Source organism: Canis lupus, chromosome 34 (genome assembly GCF_048164855.1).
Source record: "Canis lupus baileyi chromosome 34, mCanLup2.hap1, whole genome shotgun sequence".
Taxonomy (NCBI): Eukaryota; Metazoa; Chordata; class Mammalia; order Carnivora; family Canidae; genus Canis; species Canis lupus.
The window spans coordinates 16,570,935-16,589,191 of NC_132871.1; the positions used below are offsets into that span (position 1 = coordinate 16,570,935).

At 35.4% G+C, this 18,257-nt stretch overlaps 1 protein-coding gene across 12 annotated transcripts in view; it reads left to right on the forward strand.

The window, feature by feature from the left end:
• FASTKD1 (FAST kinase domains 1) overlaps nt 1-18,257 on the forward strand; it is a 56,160-nt gene that overhangs the window by 15,095 nt on the left and 22,808 nt on the right. For 10 of the 12 annotated variants that reach the window (XR_012023931.1, XR_012023932.1, XR_012023933.1 and 7 more), the window contains 3 exons: nt 12,002-12,127; nt 14,092-14,490; nt 17,476-17,586. Coding sequence is in view for 9 of the 12 variants with exons in the window: in XM_072811312.1 (XP_072667413.1) it covers nt 12,002-12,127; nt 14,092-14,490; nt 17,476-17,586 (636 nt within the window). In the remaining 3 variants the exon portion in view is untranslated. The remainder of the gene's footprint in view (nt 1-12,001; nt 12,128-14,091; nt 14,491-17,475; nt 17,587-18,257) is intronic. The other 2 variants (XM_072811316.1, XM_072811317.1) reach the window with 2 other exon arrangements.

Genomic DNA, 18,257 nt, shown 5'->3' on the forward strand with positions numbered 1-18,257 from the left:
CTATCCCTGAGGAGTGAGGAGGTTGAGCCCCACATCAAGAACCCCAGCTCTTGGGACCTGTACCAGAGAAATGAGCTCATAAATGTGTGGCTTTGGAAACTACTGGAGATGGGATGGCTGGGTGGCTCAGAAGTTGAGTGTCTGCCTTTGGCTCAGGGCGTGATCCTGGAGTCCCAGGATCGAGTCTACCTTGGGCTCCCTGCATGGAGCCTGCTTCTCCCTCTGCCTGTGTCTCTGCCTCTCTTTCTCTGTGTGTCTCTCATGAATAAATAAATAAAATCTTTAAAACAAATAAACAAACAAAACTACTGGGGCTTGCATCAAGGAGACCCAAGTGTTGTAGGAACCTGGGACTCTGCTCTTAAAATGTTCACATGCAGGCTTACTTGTCTTGGAACCCAGCACAAAAGTAGCAGTTTGGAAGTGCCTAAGCCATATGTGAAGGGGATTTACAGGGTAAGCTTAAAGTGCCTGCCAGAGGGACAGGGTCCATTGGAACTCTTGTTGCCAGAGGCACTGGTGGGCACCATTTTTGTACTCTTCTACCTTGCTCACACCAACACTGGCAGGTACCATTTTAGTGGTCTCCTACCTTGTAAAAGTTGTTTACCCTGCTTTTGTGTACTTCTGTGGCTCTGCCCCACCAAACCATTGGGCCAGCTTGCCCTTACCCAGTATCCCCCACAGCCCCACACTGCTAAAGCTGGTAGGCAGCTTTGCCTCGGCCTGGTACTCCTCCTTGGCCCTGCCAAATCTGGCATATATGGCAGTCCACAGAGGGAGCGCCCTTTGAACACCTGCCTCTGGTGTCCAGGGAGTTTTGTGTTTCTGAGACCCATGGGACTGGACCAATCAGAGACTTCTTGACAGGCAGATATGCCCAAAGCACCACACAGATAGCAGACTGAAGTACCCTGGTCTTCCTGTGATTCCTTCAAGATTGAAAAGATAGCTATGTTGCCTAATGTATAAGAACAGACATTGAAAGTCAAAGAAAAGTGAGAAAACAATGGGCTATATTTTAAATGAGAGAAGATAAAACCCCTGAAAAAACCATAATGAAACAGAGATCTCAGGAGAAGAATGGATGGACATAAAACTTCAACAAAGAGATGGAAAACATAAGAAAGTACAAACAGAAGACTTGGAACTGAAGAATATAATAACTGAACTGAAAGACACACTGCAGAGGTTCAGCAGCAGACTAGGTGAACCAGAAGAACTAGTGACTGGAACCAGGGTAAAGTGGAACTCACTCAAACAGTGCAGCAAGAAAAAAAAAAAAAAAAAAAGTAAAGATACTATATGAGGGCTATGGGACTACATTAAGTGGAACAGTGTTCTCCTAATAGATGTTCCAGAAGGAGAAGAGAGAGAAAAAGGAACAGAACACTTATTTGAAGAAAAAATATCTAAAAATTGCACTAATCTGGGGAAGGAAACAGATATTTAGATCTAGGAATCCCAGAGAGTTCCAAATAAGATGAACCCAGAAATTTATATCAAGACACATTATAATTAAAACATCAAAAGTTAAAAAGAGAGTCTTAAAAGCAGCAAGAGAAAAACAACTTTTTATGTACAAGGTAACCCCCTAAGACTCTTCCCAGATTTTTCAATGTAAACTTTGCAGGCCAGAAGGGAGTGGCATGATATATTCAAAGTGCCAAAAGCAAAACACTTCCAACCAAGAATACCCTACCTGAGAAGATTATCGTTCAGAATTGAAGGAGAGGAAGTTTTCTAGACAAGCAAAAACTGAACAGGTTTACCACTACTAGAGTTAAAAGATACATGAAAGGTACTTCTTTACGCTGAAAAGAAAGGCCAATTGGTAACAAGAAAACATATAAAGTAAAAATCTCTCTGCTAAAGGTAAATATAAAGAGTAGTGGACTGTGAAGGTTAGAAGGCAAAAGTAGTAAAATTAAGTATAATGATAACAGTTAAGGGATATACTAAATAAAAAGATAAGAAATGTGACATCAAAAACATAAAATGTGGTAAGGGGAGTAAAAATGTAGAGTTTTAGAATGTATTCAGACTTAAATTCCTATCAACTTAAAATAGACTGGTATATCTATATATAGGCTGATATATGTAAGCCAAATGGAAATCACAAAGCAAAAACATATGGTAGATATACAAAGGATCATGAAACTGGAATCCTAACACCACAGAAAGGCATTAAATCATAAGGGAAGAGAGCAAGAGGGAAAATCAGCAGAGAAGAACAACAAAACAGCCAGGAAACAGTTAAAATGACCATGAGTACATACCCATCTATAATTATTTTAAATATAAATGGACTAATGCCAACTTCTGACTCTTGTGGCCTCAGTATGCTTGTTTTTGGTATCTGGAGGCTGCACAGCAGGGTGGTGGCTCAGATGGAGAGCCGATGACAGCTGTAGTGACTACCAGTTTGGGGAGAACAAGTCTCAAGAAATTTTAGAAGATTGAAACCCTATCAAGCATCTTTTCAGACTGCAATGGTACGACAGTATAAATTAATCACAAAAAGTTGGAAAAATTACAAATATGTGGAGATTTAACAACATACCACCAGACAACCAATGGGCCAATTAAGAAATTGAAGGAAAAGTAAAAAAAATCAAATTTTCCTCAGATAAATGAAAATATAGCTTTCCAAAATCTGTGGGATGCAGCAAAAGCAGTTTTAACAGGGAAGTTCATAGTGATACAGATCTACTTCAAGAAATAAGTAAAATCTGAAATAAATAATCTAACTTTATTTCTAAAGGAACTAGAAAGCAAAGAGCAAATGGAAGCCCAAAATTAGTAGAAAGAAGGTCATAACAAAGGTCAGAGAAAAAGTAAATGACAAAGAGACTAGAGAGGGTCACCTGGGTAGATCAGTTGGTTAAGTGTCCAATTCTTGATTTTAGCTCAGGTTGTGATTTGAGGGTGGTGAATTTGAGCCCCTAAGTTGGGCTCTGTTCTCAACACGGAATCTGCTTGAGATTCTTTCCCTCTCTCTCCTCTTCTGCCCCTCCTCCCCACTTGTACTTTCTCTCTTTCTCAAATTAAAAAAAGAAAACGAGACTAAGGAGATAATAGAAAAGATCAATGAGGTGTGGCTTGTTGGTTCAGTTGGTTAAGCATCTGCCTTCGGGGCAAGTCATCTTGGGGCTCGAGCCCCTCATTGGGCTCCCTATTCAGTAGGGACTGTTTCTCCCTCTCCTCCTGTCCCTCCCTGCCTGCTTGTACTTTCTGTCTCAAATAAATAAAATATTAAAAAAAGAAAAGATCAATGAAATTAAGCTGGTTCTTTGAAAAAAATAAACAAAATTGATAAACTTTTAGCTATTTACTAAGAAAGAGATCTTGAATAAATGAAATCGGAACCACCCAGGTGGCTCAGTGGTTGAGTGTCTGCCTTTGGCTCAGCCCGTGATTCCATGGTCTTGGGACTGAGTTCTACACAGGCTCTCCATAGGGAGCCTACTTCTCCCTCTGGCTATATCTGTCTCTTTCTGTGTCTCTCATGAATAAATAAATAAAATCTTTTTAAAAAATGAAATCAGAAATGAATGAGGGAACATCATACCTGATAACAAAATGATACAAAAGCTAATAAGATCTTGGCTGTGGTGGACAATTATATACCAACAAATTGGACAACTTAGAAGAAATGGATAAATTCCTAAAAATAGACAGTCTTCCAAGCCTGATCATGAAAAAATAGAAGGTCTCAATAGACCAATTACTAGCAAGGAGATTGAATCAGTAATTTAAAAAACTCCCAACAAACAAAAGTCCAGGAACAGACAGCAGCTTTCAGTGGTGAATTTTATTAAAGTCTTCTTTTAAGACTTAATACCTATTTTTCTCAAACTCTCCCAAAAAATGGAAGAGGAGAGAACACTTCCAAACTCATTTTAGAGGCTAGCATTAGTCTGAAACCAAAAGCAGACAAGGACACCATAGAAAAAGAAAATTACAAGTCCGTATATCTGATGAACATAGATATAAAAATCCTTAAAAAATTAGCAAGCCAAATTCAATAATACATTAAAAAGATCATATACCATTGTCAAGGGGATTTATTCCAAAGATGCAAGGATGGTTCAACATCCACAAATTAATGTGATACAGCACGTTAACAAAATGGAGGATAAAAATTATATCATAATCTTAATAGATGCAGAAAAAACATTTGATGGAATTCAACATCCATTTATGATAAAAAAAAACTGTCAACAAAGTAAGTATAGAGTGTCCCTCATCATAATAAAGTCCATAAATGACATACCCACAGCTAAGATTGTATTCAGTGGTGGAAAGTTGAAAATTTTTCCTCAAGGTGATGAGTAAGACAAAGATGCCCACTCTTACCACTTTTTTTCAGTATAGTGTTAAAAGTCCTATGCAGCACCTGGGTGCCTCAGTCAGTTAAGTGTCTGTGTTTGGCTTAGGTCTATGATTGTAGTGTCCTGGGATTGAGCCCTGAATTGGGCTCCCTGCTTAGTGGTTAGCCTGCTTCTTCCTCTCCCTTGATTGCTATCCAGTCTTGTGAACTCATGTGTATATGCTCTCTCTCTCTTTCTCCCTCCCTTCTTCTCAATTTCTCTCAAATAAGTGAATAAATAAAATCTTAAAAAAATACAGTCCTAGCCAGAGCAATTAGGCAAAGAAGAAATAAAAGACATCCAAAATGAAAAGGAAGAAGTAAAGAAGTAAAACTCACCATTTGCAGATGACATGATTTTTATATATAGAAAACCCTAAAGACTCCACCAAAAACCTGTGAGAACTAATAAACTAATTCAGTGAAATTACAGGATACAAAGTCAATATATTAAAAATCTGTTGTGCTTTTATACACTAAGAATAAACAATTAGAAGGAATAGGACAATCCCATAGTAAGAGGACAGTCCCATTTATAATTGCTTTGAAAAGAATTAAATATCTAGGAATAAATTTAAACAATGAAGTGAAAGACACTGAAAACTAAGACATTGGTGAAAGAAATCAAAGAGGACACAAACAAATTGAAAAATATTCATGGCCATGGATTGGAAGAATTTATATTATTAAAATGTCCATATTACCCAAAGCAACCTATAGATTCAGTGCAACTCTATCAAAATTCCAGTGGGGTTTTTCACAGAAATAGAACAATCCTAATACTTGTATGGCACCACAGAAAGTCTCTAATAGCCAACACAGTCTCGAGAACAGAGAAAGCATCAAGCTCCCTAATTTCAAAGCATATTAGAAGGCTATAGTAATTAGAACAGTATGTTATTGGCATTAAAAACAAACACAGAAGGACGCCTGAATGGCTCAGCAGTTGAGTGTCTGCCTTTGGCTCAGGAGATGATCCCAGAGTCCCAGGATTGAGTCCCACATCGGGCTCCCTGCATGGAGCCTGCTTCTCCCTCTGCCTGTGTCTCTGCCTCTCTCTCAAATAAGTAAATAAAATCTTTAAAAAGAAAAAGAATTTCTTAAAAAACAAAAGAAAACAAAAAAACACAGATCAATGGAGCAGCGTAGAAAGCCCACAAATAAACTTGTAAACATATGGTCAATTAATTTATGACAAAGGTGGCAAGAATATACAATGGGGAAAGAACAGTCTCTTCAGTAAATAGTGCTGGGAAAACTGAATTAGCCACATGCAAAAGAATGAAACTGGACCACTATCTTACACCATACACAAAAGTAAACTCCACTCAAGTGGAGTAAACCACTTGAACATAAGACCAGAAGGCATAAAACTCCTAAAAGAAAACATAGGCAGTAAACTTGAAATTACTTGTAGTGATATTTTCTTTGGATCTGACTCCAAGGGCAATCAATGGCAACAAAAACAAAGTAAACCAAGGAGACTACATTAAACTAAAAACATTTTGAACAGTGAAGAAAATCATCACCAAAATAAAAGCAACCTACTGAATGGGAGAAGATGTTTGCAAATCATGTATCTGAATAGAAGTTAATAATCCAAAATATATAGAGAACACCTACAGCTAAATAACAACAATAACAATCTGATTAAAATATGAGTAGGGGACTTGAATAAATATTTTTCCAAAGAAGACATACAGATGGCCAATGGGACATGAAAACATGCTCAACATCACTAATAATCAGAAATGCAAATCAAAACCACTATGAGTTATCATCTCACTACTGTCAGAAGGGCAATTATCAAAAGGACAAGAAGTAGCAAGTGTTGGTGAGGATTTGGGGAAAAGGGAACCCTCTTGCACTGTTAGTGGGAATGTAAATTAGTACACTGTTATGGAAAACATGGAGCTTCCATAATAAAAATAGAACCACCATATGATCCAAGAAGTCCACTTCTGGGTGTTTATCTAGAGAAAATAATAATACCAATCAAAGGATATATGCACCTTTATGTTCATTGCAGCATTATTTACAATATTTAAGACATGGAAACAGCCAAAGTGTCCACTGATGGATGAATGGATAAAGAAGATGTGGGAGAAATATATATATATGAATATTAGCCCGCCAAAAGAATGAAATCTTGCTATTTGTAAACACATGGATAGACCTTGTAGATATTAGGCCGAGTGAAATGAATCAGACAAAGACAAATACATGATATCATTTGTATATGGGACTCTAAAAACAAATGAGCAAACAACAAAACATAAATGTAGAGAATAGATTGGTGGTTGCCAGAGGGGAGGGGAATTGGAGGATAGGCAAAATGGGAGAAGGTGGGCAGGAGATATGAACTTCCAGTCACAAAATAAATTTAAGTTGGGGTTGTAATGTAATAGCATCATGACCATAGTCGATATTATGTTACGTATTATGTAGCTTTATATGGTGACAGGAGGAAACTAGACTTACTGGGGTAATCATTTCACAGTCTATATAAATATCAATTCATCATTTTGCATACCTGAAACTAATGTAATGTTATATGCCAATTATACTTTAATAAAAAATAAAATAAAAACCATGGAACACAAAGAGAACAAAGTCATGGAGGTTAAATAACATGATACTAAATAATGAATGGGTGAACCAAGAAGTCAAACAAGAAATCAAAAATCACATGTAAACAAATGAAAATTAAAAAAAACCAAGTTGCCAAAATCTTTGAGGTGCAGCAAAAGTGATTCTAAGAGGGAAGTTTATAGTAATACAAGGCTACATCAAGAAATAAGAAAAATCTCAGATAAACAACCTAACCTTACACCTGAAGGAGCTCTAAAAAGAACAAACAAAATGTAAATGGAACAAAAGGAAGGAAATAATGAAGATTAGAGTAGAAATAAATGATATAGAAACTAAAAATATGCAATAGAACATACCAATGAAACCAGGAGCTGGTTCTTTGAAAAGATCAACAAAATTAATAAACCTCTACTCAGACTTATCAGAGAGAGAGGGAGAGAACCTAGATAAACAAAATTACTAATGAAAGAGAAGAAATAACCAATAGCACAGGGGGCTCCTGGGTGGCTCAATCTCTTAAATGTTCTACTCTTGATTTCGGCTCAGGTCATAATCTGAGGTTCTGGGATTGAGCCCTGCATCAGACTCCACACTTAGTAGGAAGTCTGTTTAGGATTCTTTCTCTCCTTCTCCCCTGCCCTGCTCATACTCTCTCTAAAATAAATAAAATCTTTAAAAGAACAACCAACACCACAGAAATAGAAACAATTTTAACGAGATTATGAAAACCTACACGCCAACCAATTAGACAACTTAGAAGACGTGGATAAATTCTTAGAAACATATAGCCTACCAAAACTAAAGCAGGAGGGAATAGAAAATTTGAACAGACTGATTACCAGAAATGAAACTGAATCAGTAATCACAAAACTCCTAAAAATCAGAGTCCAGGACCAAATGGCTTCATAGGTGGATTCTACCAAACATTTAAAGAAGAATTAATATCTATTTTTCTCAAACTCTTCCAAAAAAATAGAAGAGGAAGGAAAACTTCCAAATTCATTCTCTTAGGCCAATATCGCTTTGATACCAAATCAGATAAAGACCCCACAAAAAAAGAACCACAGGCCAATATCTCTCATGTGTATAGATGCGGAAATTCTCAGTGAAATATTTGCATACCAAATTCAACAATACATTAAAAAAATCATACATCACGATCAAGTGGAATTTATTCCTGGGATGCAAGGGTGATTTAATATTCACAAAATAATCAGTGTGATACATCACATCAATAAAAGAAAGGATATCACTATAAAAAATAAATAAATAAAAGAAAGGATAAAAGCCAAATAATCATTTCATTAAAGGCAGAAAAAGCATTTGACAAAGTACAACATCCAGTCATGATAAAAACCCTCTGCAAATTAGGCCTAGAGGGAACATAGTCTAACATAACAGAGACCTTATATCAAAAACCCGCAGTCCACATCATACTTAGTGGTGAAAAACAGACCTTTGCCCTTAAGGTCATGAATAAGACAATACTGCTTTTACTCAACATAGTACTAGAAGTTTGAGACACAGCAATTAGACAACATAAAGAAATAAAAGACATGCAAATTGTAAGGAACAAGGCAAACTCTCAGAATTTGCAGATAACATGATACTATGTATAGAAAACCTTAAAGACTCCACCAAAAAACTACTAGAACTGATAAATGAATCAAATAAAGTTGCAGGATACAAAATCAATGTGCAGAAACCTATTGCCTTCCTATACACGAATAATAAAGCACTTGCAAGTAAAATTAAGAAAACAACCCCATTTGCACCTGGGTGGCTCGGTGGTTGAGTGTCCGCCTTTGGTTCAGGTATTGGTCCCAGAGTCCTGGGATTGGTTCCCATATCGGGCTCCCCATGGGGAACCTGCTTCTCCTCTGCTTGTGTCTCTGCCTCTCTGTCTCTCATGAATAAATAAATAAAATCTTAAAAAAAATCCCATTTACAATTGCACCAAAACCAATAAAATATCAAGGAATAAAATTAAAAGAGGTGAAAGACTTGTACTCTGAGAAAACTACAAAACACTGATGAAGGAAATTCAAGATGATGGAAAGAAACACATTCCATGCTCATGGGTTGGAAGAATGAATATTATTAAAATGTCTATTCTACCTAAAGTAATCAACAGATTTCATGCAATTCCTATCAAAACCAACAGCATTTTTCACAGAACTGGAACAAACAATCCTAAAATTTGTATGGACCTACAAAAGACCTCTGATAGCTAAAGCAATCTTGAAAAAGGAAAACAAAACTGGAGTTATCCCGATTTCAGATTTCAAGTTATATTATAAAGCAATGGCAATTAAAACTGTGGTACTGGCATAAAACTAGATGCTTAGGTCAATGGAATAGAACAGAAAACCCAAAAATAAACCCACCAATTATATGGTCAATTAATCTTTGAGGAAGGAGGAATGAATATCAAATGGGCAAAAGACAGTTTCTTCAACAAGTGGAGTTTTATTTATTTTTTTTTTTTTTATAAATTTTTATTTATTTATGATAGTCACACAGAGAGAGAGAGAGAGAGGCAGAGACACAGGCAGAGGGAGAAGCAGGCTCCATGCACCGGGAGCCCGACGTGGGATTCGATCCCGGGTCTCCAGGATCACGCCCTGGGCCAAAGGCAGGCGCCAAACCGCTGCGCCACCCAGGGATCCCTGCAAGTGGAGTTTTATTTTTTTTTATTTTATTATTTTATTTTTTTTTTTTTGCAAGTGGAGTTTTAAATGCAAAAGAATGAAATTGGACCACTTTCTTTTTCTTTCACCATATACCAAAGTAAACTCAAAATGGATTAAAGACCAAAACGTGAGACCTGAAACCATATAAATCTTTGAAGGAGCACAGGCAGTACTTTATCTGACATTACCTGTAGCAACATTTTTCTAGATACAGCTCCTGAGGCAAGGGATATCAAAGCAAAAATAAACTATTTGGGACTACATCAGAATAAAAAGCTTCTGCATAGCAAAGGAAACAATCAACAAAACTAAAAGGCAACTTACTGAATGGGAGAAGATATTTTTAAATGACCTTTCCGATAAAGGGTTAGTATCCAACATAGATAAAAATTGAAATAACTGAACACTCCAAAACAAATAATCTAATTAAAAATGGGTAGAAGACATGAACAGACATTTCTCCAAAGAAGACATCCAGATGGCCAGCAGACACATGGAAATCATCAGGGAAATGCAAGTAAAACTACAATGAATGCAATGAAAACTACCTGTTGAAATGGCTGAAATCAACAACACAAAAAACAATAAATGTTGGTGAGGATGTGCAGGAAAAGGAACCCTCTTGCGCTGTTGGTGGAAATGTAAACTGGTGCAGCCACTGTGGAAAACAGTATGAAGGTTCCTCAAAAAGTTAAAAATAGAACCACTCTGTGATCCAGTAATGGCACCACTGGGTATTAACCCCCAGAATACAAAAACATTAATTCAAAGGGATATGTGCACTCTGATATTTATAGCAGCATTATTTAATAATAGCCAAACTATGGAAGTAGCCAAGTGTCCATCAACAGATGAATGGCTAAAGAAGATATAGTAAATTTATGCAATGGAATATTATGCAGTTATAAAAAAAATAATGAGATCTTACCACTTGTAACAACATGGATGGAGCTAGAGAGTATAATGCTAAATGCAGTGACAAGTGCCTCCCCTCCGCCCCCTGCCAAAAAAACACAGAACAGCTCTCCTAAACCAAGTAGAAACCTAGGGTAAGAAAGGAAAGGATTGACTTAACATACAGAAGAAGCCACAGGATATTTATCTGTAGACAGGAGCAGACTCATCACTGGTAATTATTATCCCATCTTATGCCCTTTTAGGATACTGATTAAAGCATAAACCATGTTAAATTCTTAAAATTTTAGTTATATGTGGGCAAGCTCTGTGGGCCTTTGTTATATGGGCTGGATTAAATTAAACAGGATCAACAAGTTCTATGGGCTGAGAAAGTCTACATTCATTTACTAAGTTGTGATTTCACAAGTCTCATGACCTCAACCCATCTGTCTTTTCATCTTTTCCATTTTTTGCATTCTCTTTAACTATCTTTTATTGAAAATAAGGAGAATAATCATATTTCTTTTGTGAGCAGTCCAAACTACTGGGCTTTTGGGTTAAATTTGGTCATTGTTGACAATAGCTCAAATTTTTAAAAATGTTCATTAAAACAGCATATGACCCAGAGATCATGACCAGAATCAAAGGCAGATGCTTAACTGAGTGATCCACGCAGGCACCCCTATCCAATGTACTTTTGATAGATATTTAGGTTGTTTGCAGTTTTTTGCCATTAACTTACTGTGCTGTGCATAACTTCCTTTTGCTTGTCTTAGTGAATTCAGAGAAAGTAATCAACAGATTTCATGCAATTCCTCACCCCAAGAGTCTTAAAATCTATGACAATTCTCCTTCCCTCTCTTTGTCTTGTCATTTACTTGTTGAAGAAATGGGATCGTTTTTCCTACAGAAAAATTCTGGAGTTTTTCACAGACTAGTTGTAGTAGTTGATTGTTTTGTTAATGTATAACCTTCTGTTGAAATTTATCTGTCACCTCAAAAAACTGATAAATGATTTAAATAATTTCAAGTGATTTTTCCCTTTAAAAAATCTTAGTAGCATCTGACTTTATAATTGATAGCATAAGTTACTTTTATAACAATAAAAAAATCAACATTTTAGAGACATTCCTTTTAAGTCAGTAATATGGGCAGTCCTGGTGGCTCAGCGGTTTAGTGCCATCTTCAGCCCGGGCTGTGATCCTGAAGACCGGGGATCAAGTCCCACGTCGGGCTCCCTGCATGGAGCCTGCTTCTCTCTCTGCCTGTGTCTCTGCCTCTCTCTCTCTCTCTCTCTCTCATGAATAAATAAATAAAATATTTTAAAAAAATTAGTAATATATTAGCAGTGTATTAATATTTTTATTGCTTTTTATTTTATAACTGTTTATTGTGTTTTAAGTGAAAGTAAATAATAATAATCTCCTTTGTATATTTCCTTTAATAGGTTTGATATTAATGTGCTGTCAAAATTTTCCTCTTGCCTAGCAAATCAACTTTTATATTACAGTCCATTAATGGGAAAAATAGCTGATATTGTACATAGGAACCTGGAAACCATAGACGATTTAAGGTAAATGTATTTAGGTAAATATATGATAGAGAGATTCTGGGCTTTGGATGCACACACACTTAGATTTGCCACTTCCTATGTAGCTTTAATCTCTTGAAACTTCAGTGTCCTTATCTATAAAATAGTACTATGGAATCTACTTCGCAATGTTGCTGTGGGAATTAGAAAGTATATAAAGTAGAACATGACGTTGTTGAGATCTGTGGAATATTTGAGATTTTACTTTACTTGCAAGGTAGTAAGTTTCCTGCCCCCAATGACCTTATTTAACTTTAATTACCTTCTTAAATACCCCATCTCCAAATACAGTCATATTGAAGACTAGGACTTTAATATATGGAGTTTAGCGGGGACACATTTCAGTCTGTACCAGACATCAGTGTTCATAGCAGCATTAGTCATAAGAGTAAAAAGGTAGAAATAACCTAAATGTCCATTGAAAGATGAATGGACAATCAAAATGTGGTATATGCCTACAATGGGATATTATTCAGCATTAAAATAGAAGGCAATTCTGACACATGCTACAACATAGATGACATTATGCCAAGTGAAATAAACTAAACACAAAAGGACAAATACTGTATGATTCCACTTAAATGACTTCCCAGAGTAGTCAAATTCATGAAAACAGAAAGTAGAATGGTTATTGCTAGGGGCTGATAGGGTGAAGAATTGAGGGTTAAATGTTTAAATGGGTAAGAAGTTTTAGTTTGAGAGGATGGGAAAGATTTGCAGGTGGATAGTGATGACCTTTGCACAATAATGTGAATATACTTAATGCCACTGAACTGTACACTTAAAAATGTTTAAAATGGTAAATTCTATGTTATATATATTTTTACATAAATAACGGCAAAGTACCTTGGAAAAGCAGAGATAATAAAGATCAGTGTAAATTTTTTTAACTTTAAAAAATTATAGACCCTTTGAGAATCTAATAAAATCTTCGGACATTCCCCTACTCTAAACTGCAATTAAAAATATACATACAACTAAAAAAAAAAAAAAACATTTCAGGGTGGTTTATGGTTACATGAAATAGCAATGTTAAGTTACTAATTAATCCTGCTTAATATTAACATGAAATATTTGAGCAGAGAAATCAAAATATTGTACGACTGGGTTTTTAAAATATATTTATTTTATTGGAGAGATTGAACAAATTTGGAAACAAAAATAAATGCAGTCTCTATCCTAATGGATGTGATAGTTTTATATTTACATTTTTACATCTTTTCTGTAGATGTTTTATAATTATCATCCATGAACATTTGTTATATGTCTTTTCCATTTTGCATTCCTTATTCATTATGGGTGCATTCTTGTATTTGTAGTTTTCTGATTTTTGTATTATGTAAGACCTGTTTTTTGAAAGCAGGGACCTCACCCTTGTAATTTTGATGTCTCCCTCAATGCTTGGAAGAGTGATTTATGTTCCTTAAAAGTTTTTTTTTAGTGAAGAAATATTAATGCTACCTTATGTTCAGTACTGTCATATATTACTAGCATGAGACATTAAAAAGTATGAAGTCATTTATTAATGAGAAATAGTTTGCCAAGATTTTTATTAGTAAGTTACAGATGTACAGAGAAAGGAGTAACAAAGTGCAGTCTACTGCCAAAAATATGAAGTGAGACTTTTAATATTGCATTCATGGGCTATTGGTCCAAAGTGATTTCTGAATGAATGTCACTCTAATTTTTTTGTTCAAGGCAGTTATCTATAGAATGATATATTATACATACTTAATAAAAGATATTATTATAATTTTTTTTAGTCTAAAGGTATTTGATTACTAGGAGATCTGCATTCAAGTCCAGTAAGAATATTTAGGGAAAATTTTTGTGGTATAAGGCCCATAATATTTTAACTAGTTCTTTTACATATTTAATCATTTAGTCTTAGAATTGTTCTTTATTCTTAAATAATGTGAAAATCTTTGCATCTTTTTCCTTTGTAGATCCTTGTCTGTATTGATGGTCAGCATATCTTCTTTAACATCACAACGATTTCAACAACAGTTAGTGAACAAAACAGAACATCTTTTTGATACCATAGATTCTTCCCAGGTTAACGTTGCAAGAAGAATAGTACAGTTTCTTCGAAATATTAAATATAGTTATTACCCACTATTAGAAAGGTGCAATAAAGTGTTTTTAAGCAATATGAACCACCTTGATTTGGACTGCATCAGTAAAATACTTAGTCTGTACCACTCTCTGCAGTTTCATAGTTTTGAATTTGTTAAAATGGCTAAAAAGAGGCTAACTGAAATGATTCCTCTGTTTGATCACCCTGATGGCTTTGTAAAACTTTTTGTAGCATTGGGACCCATGGCAGGACCTGAAGAAAAGAAACAGTAAGTTAGCTAAAAATGCTTTACTTTTCTTATTCTTTTCTTATTTTCTGGAAGGCACAAATATCACCCCATGTAGCCCTGGAGGAGAGAATAATCTCTTATGTCTGCTCCTTGATTATTTCTCTGATTGTTATCATTTACATCTCAAATGCTTGGTCTGCTGTTAAATTCTCAGAAAAAGCCAATAACTCCATGGTGGTGGCCAACACAAGAAAGGATGAGGCAGATGGATTTTCTCTGGAGAATACCCAAGTGTGTGTTTCTATTCTCTCTTCCTGCTGGGCCATATGATTGACTCTACACATAGATATAAGACTTTCCCACCCCCAGTTAGAGGGTATAGAATATTTAGAATTATAATAGTCCTAACAATGGACCATTCTATCCTGTGTTGTCCGCAAGTTTGTTATCAAAGGCATTTCTTAAGTATTTTAGTAAATGTGTTCTTGTCAGGTTGGAGTGAATTTCATCTTTTAAAAATTTCCAGTTTTTCCAGATATTGATATAGATAGAACTGTTTGGGATATAAATATGGCCAAACATTAATTTTTTTTTCATTTGTTTTTACTTAAATTCGATTTGCCAACATACAATATAACACCCAGTGCTCATCTCATCAAGTGCCCTCCTCAGTGCCCGTCACCCAGTTACCCCAACCCCCTGCCCACCTCCCCTTCTGCAACCCTTTGTTCATTTCCCAGAGTTAGGAGTCTCTTGTGGTTTGTTTCCCTCTCTAATTTTTCCCACTCAGTTCCCCTCCTTTCCCTTAAAATCCCTTTCACTATTTCTTATATTCCCCATATGAGTGAAACCATATGATGATTGTCCTACTCTGATTGACTTACTTCACTCAGCATAATACCCTCCAGTTCCACCCACATCGAAGCAAATGGTGGGTATTCGACTTTTCTGATAGCTGAGTAATATTCCATTATGTACATAGACCACATCTTCTTTATCCATTCATCTATCGAAGGTCATCGTGGCTCCTTCCACAGTTTGGCTGCTGTGGACATTGCTGCTATGAACATTGGGGTGCAGGTGTTCCATCGTTTCACTGCATCTGTATCTTTGGGGTAAATACCCAGTAGTGCAATTCCTGGGTCTAGGGTAGTTCTATTTTTAACTTCTTGAGGAACCTCCACACTGTTTTCCAGAGTGGCTGAACCAGCTTGCATTTCCACCAACAGTGTAAGAGGGTTCCCCCTTCTCCACATCCTCTCCAACATTTATTGTTTCCTGTCTTGTTAATTTTCGCCATTCTCACTGGTGTGAAGTGGTATCTCACTGTGGTTTTGATTTGTATTTCCCTGATGGCAAGTGGTGCAGAGCATTTTGTCATGTGCCTGTTGGCCATGTGTAGTCTTCCTTGGTGAAATATCTGTTCGTGTCTTCTGGGAAAAGATTAAATTAATACATGATTACTAGGTATGAGCAAAGAGATAATTATGATAGTGGATTCAGTTATGCAGGGGTTCCAGGAATTGGATAATAGAGGTATCTACATCATTACTCTGTTAGCAAAAGATTCGTGGAGAGTTTTATTTTTAAGGGTCCTTTGAATTATATGAAGACATTTAAGGATATGTTTTAAGAGACTATCAAGATGGGAACAAGAGGGCAGCTCGGGTGGCTCAGCGGTGTAGCGCTGCCTTCAGCCCAGGGCGTGATCCTGGAGTCCCAGGATCGAGTCCCATGTCAGGCTCCCTGCATGGAGCCTGCTTCTCCCTCTGCCTGTGTCTCTGCCTCTCTCTTTCTCTCTCTCTCTCACTGTCTGTCATGAATAAATAAAATCTTAAAAAATAATAAGTTGGAGACAAGATAATTACTTAAAAAGCTTTTATTGGAGTTTTGTTTTTTTGTTTTTTTGTTTTTTGTTTTTTTTGGTCACCAAGTACTACTGAAATCTCATGTGCTAAAGCAGTACAAAAGTTGAATTTCACTGAGTCCTTGCCTTTATGGAATTTAAATTCCAATTGGGAGGATAGAAATGTATATATAATTAAAATGTTTAAATACCATGACGTTGGAATACATTATGCATAAGTACTCAAATTAGTGATAGAGACAGTAGGAAAAGGAGAGAAAAATGTGAACATAAATGGCTAGGAAAAGCTTTGAGCAGAAGCTGAGTTTGAAATGTTTGATAAGGTTGATGAAAAGGATGGTGTAGAAATATCCAGTATGAATAGAGAATTAATTTATCCTGTTACCTTCAGATTTCATGTTTTGGGCTAGCCTTCTAAATTATTCTAAGGGGGCACCTGGATGGCCATTTAAGCATCTGCCTTTGGCTGAGGTCATGATCCTGGGGTCCTGGGATCGAACTCCTGCTCTGCAGGAAGCCTGTTTCTCCCTCTCTGCTGTTTCCCCTGCTTGTGTGCTCTCTCTCTCTCAAATAAAATCTTTTTAAAAAATAAATCATTCTAGAAGATACAGTTATATAAGATACCTGTATTAGTGTACTACTTTGGATGGTTTCAAAATGGATCATCTTTGTAAATTTATAGTGTTTCAGCAAGTATTTAGTAGATAAGGTTTGTTAATATGGAGATATATTGGCTTCCTGATTAGATCTTAATCATTTTAGGATAATTGGAATATTGTTTGACTGTCAGTTTTTAGTTCTTTAACTCTGTAGTACTGAATAATTTCACTAAATCATTGTATTTTATAAATATTAGAACTTTATCTTATTTGAACATCAATTAAAAAACATTTGTCTATATTTTTTAAGAGACAATTTAAGATTTGATTGTAGTGAAGACTTAATTCCTTTGATGAAAACAATATATTTTCTTTGTTCAATCATATTTATATTTTCCCCTATTATATGGGGAGAAAATTTATACTGCATATTGAATTCAGTTTTTGTTTGTATTTCTTTTCTATTAATTACCTAATAACTGTTATTTAAAAATAAAAAACTGTTTATAAGCTAATCATTATGTTTTTCAACATAAGAATATTTTTCTTTACTTCTAGACTTAAATCAACTATATTATTGATGTCAGAGGAGCTAACCAGCCAGCAAGCCCTGGCAGTGATGAGTGCAATGGAAGAGATGGAAAGCAGAAATTCACATCTGATTAAAAAGTAGTCTTTCCTGAAATTCATGGTGTTACATTTAGTTGTCATTCATAAGTAACTTCATTGAGGATACATTATTTTTTTCTATAATCAGTTTTGAAGAAATAAGGAATTAACACTTAAGGCATTGTTTATTATCTAAATAGTTTTTTTTTAAATAGAGATTTTTAAATTGTTTATAGCATTTTTTGTTTCATTTGCTGCTTTTGTTATTTTCAAGTAGAGCATTATGATGCTAGGAAAATGGAGAGCATCTATATGAACTTGAACTGTTTCACACCACAGTTATTACTTGAAATCATACTGCCATATATTGTCTTTTTTAATATGAAGTTTAGGAAGAAAAAAATGCGTAGTTCAGATTATATATATTTAATGTTTTATTGTATGTTCCTTTTTTTTTTTTTATTGTATGTTCCTTTTTAAAGTATTCCTTCCACCCTGTTTCTTCCAATGTACTCCCTCTTAGCATTTCTTATTGCTTTTAATCAGTTCCATTAAAGGGCCAGTGTATTAAGGAAGAAAATTAAATCAGTTTTGCTAATTGTTAATAACTCTTGGTAAAGATTTCTTTGTATGGTAGATATGGAATTTGATGGCTGTTCTGTGAGTTTTTTTATTTAGAAAAGTGAAACTATGCTTTTCTCTCCTCTTACTATTAATAATTAAATATTATT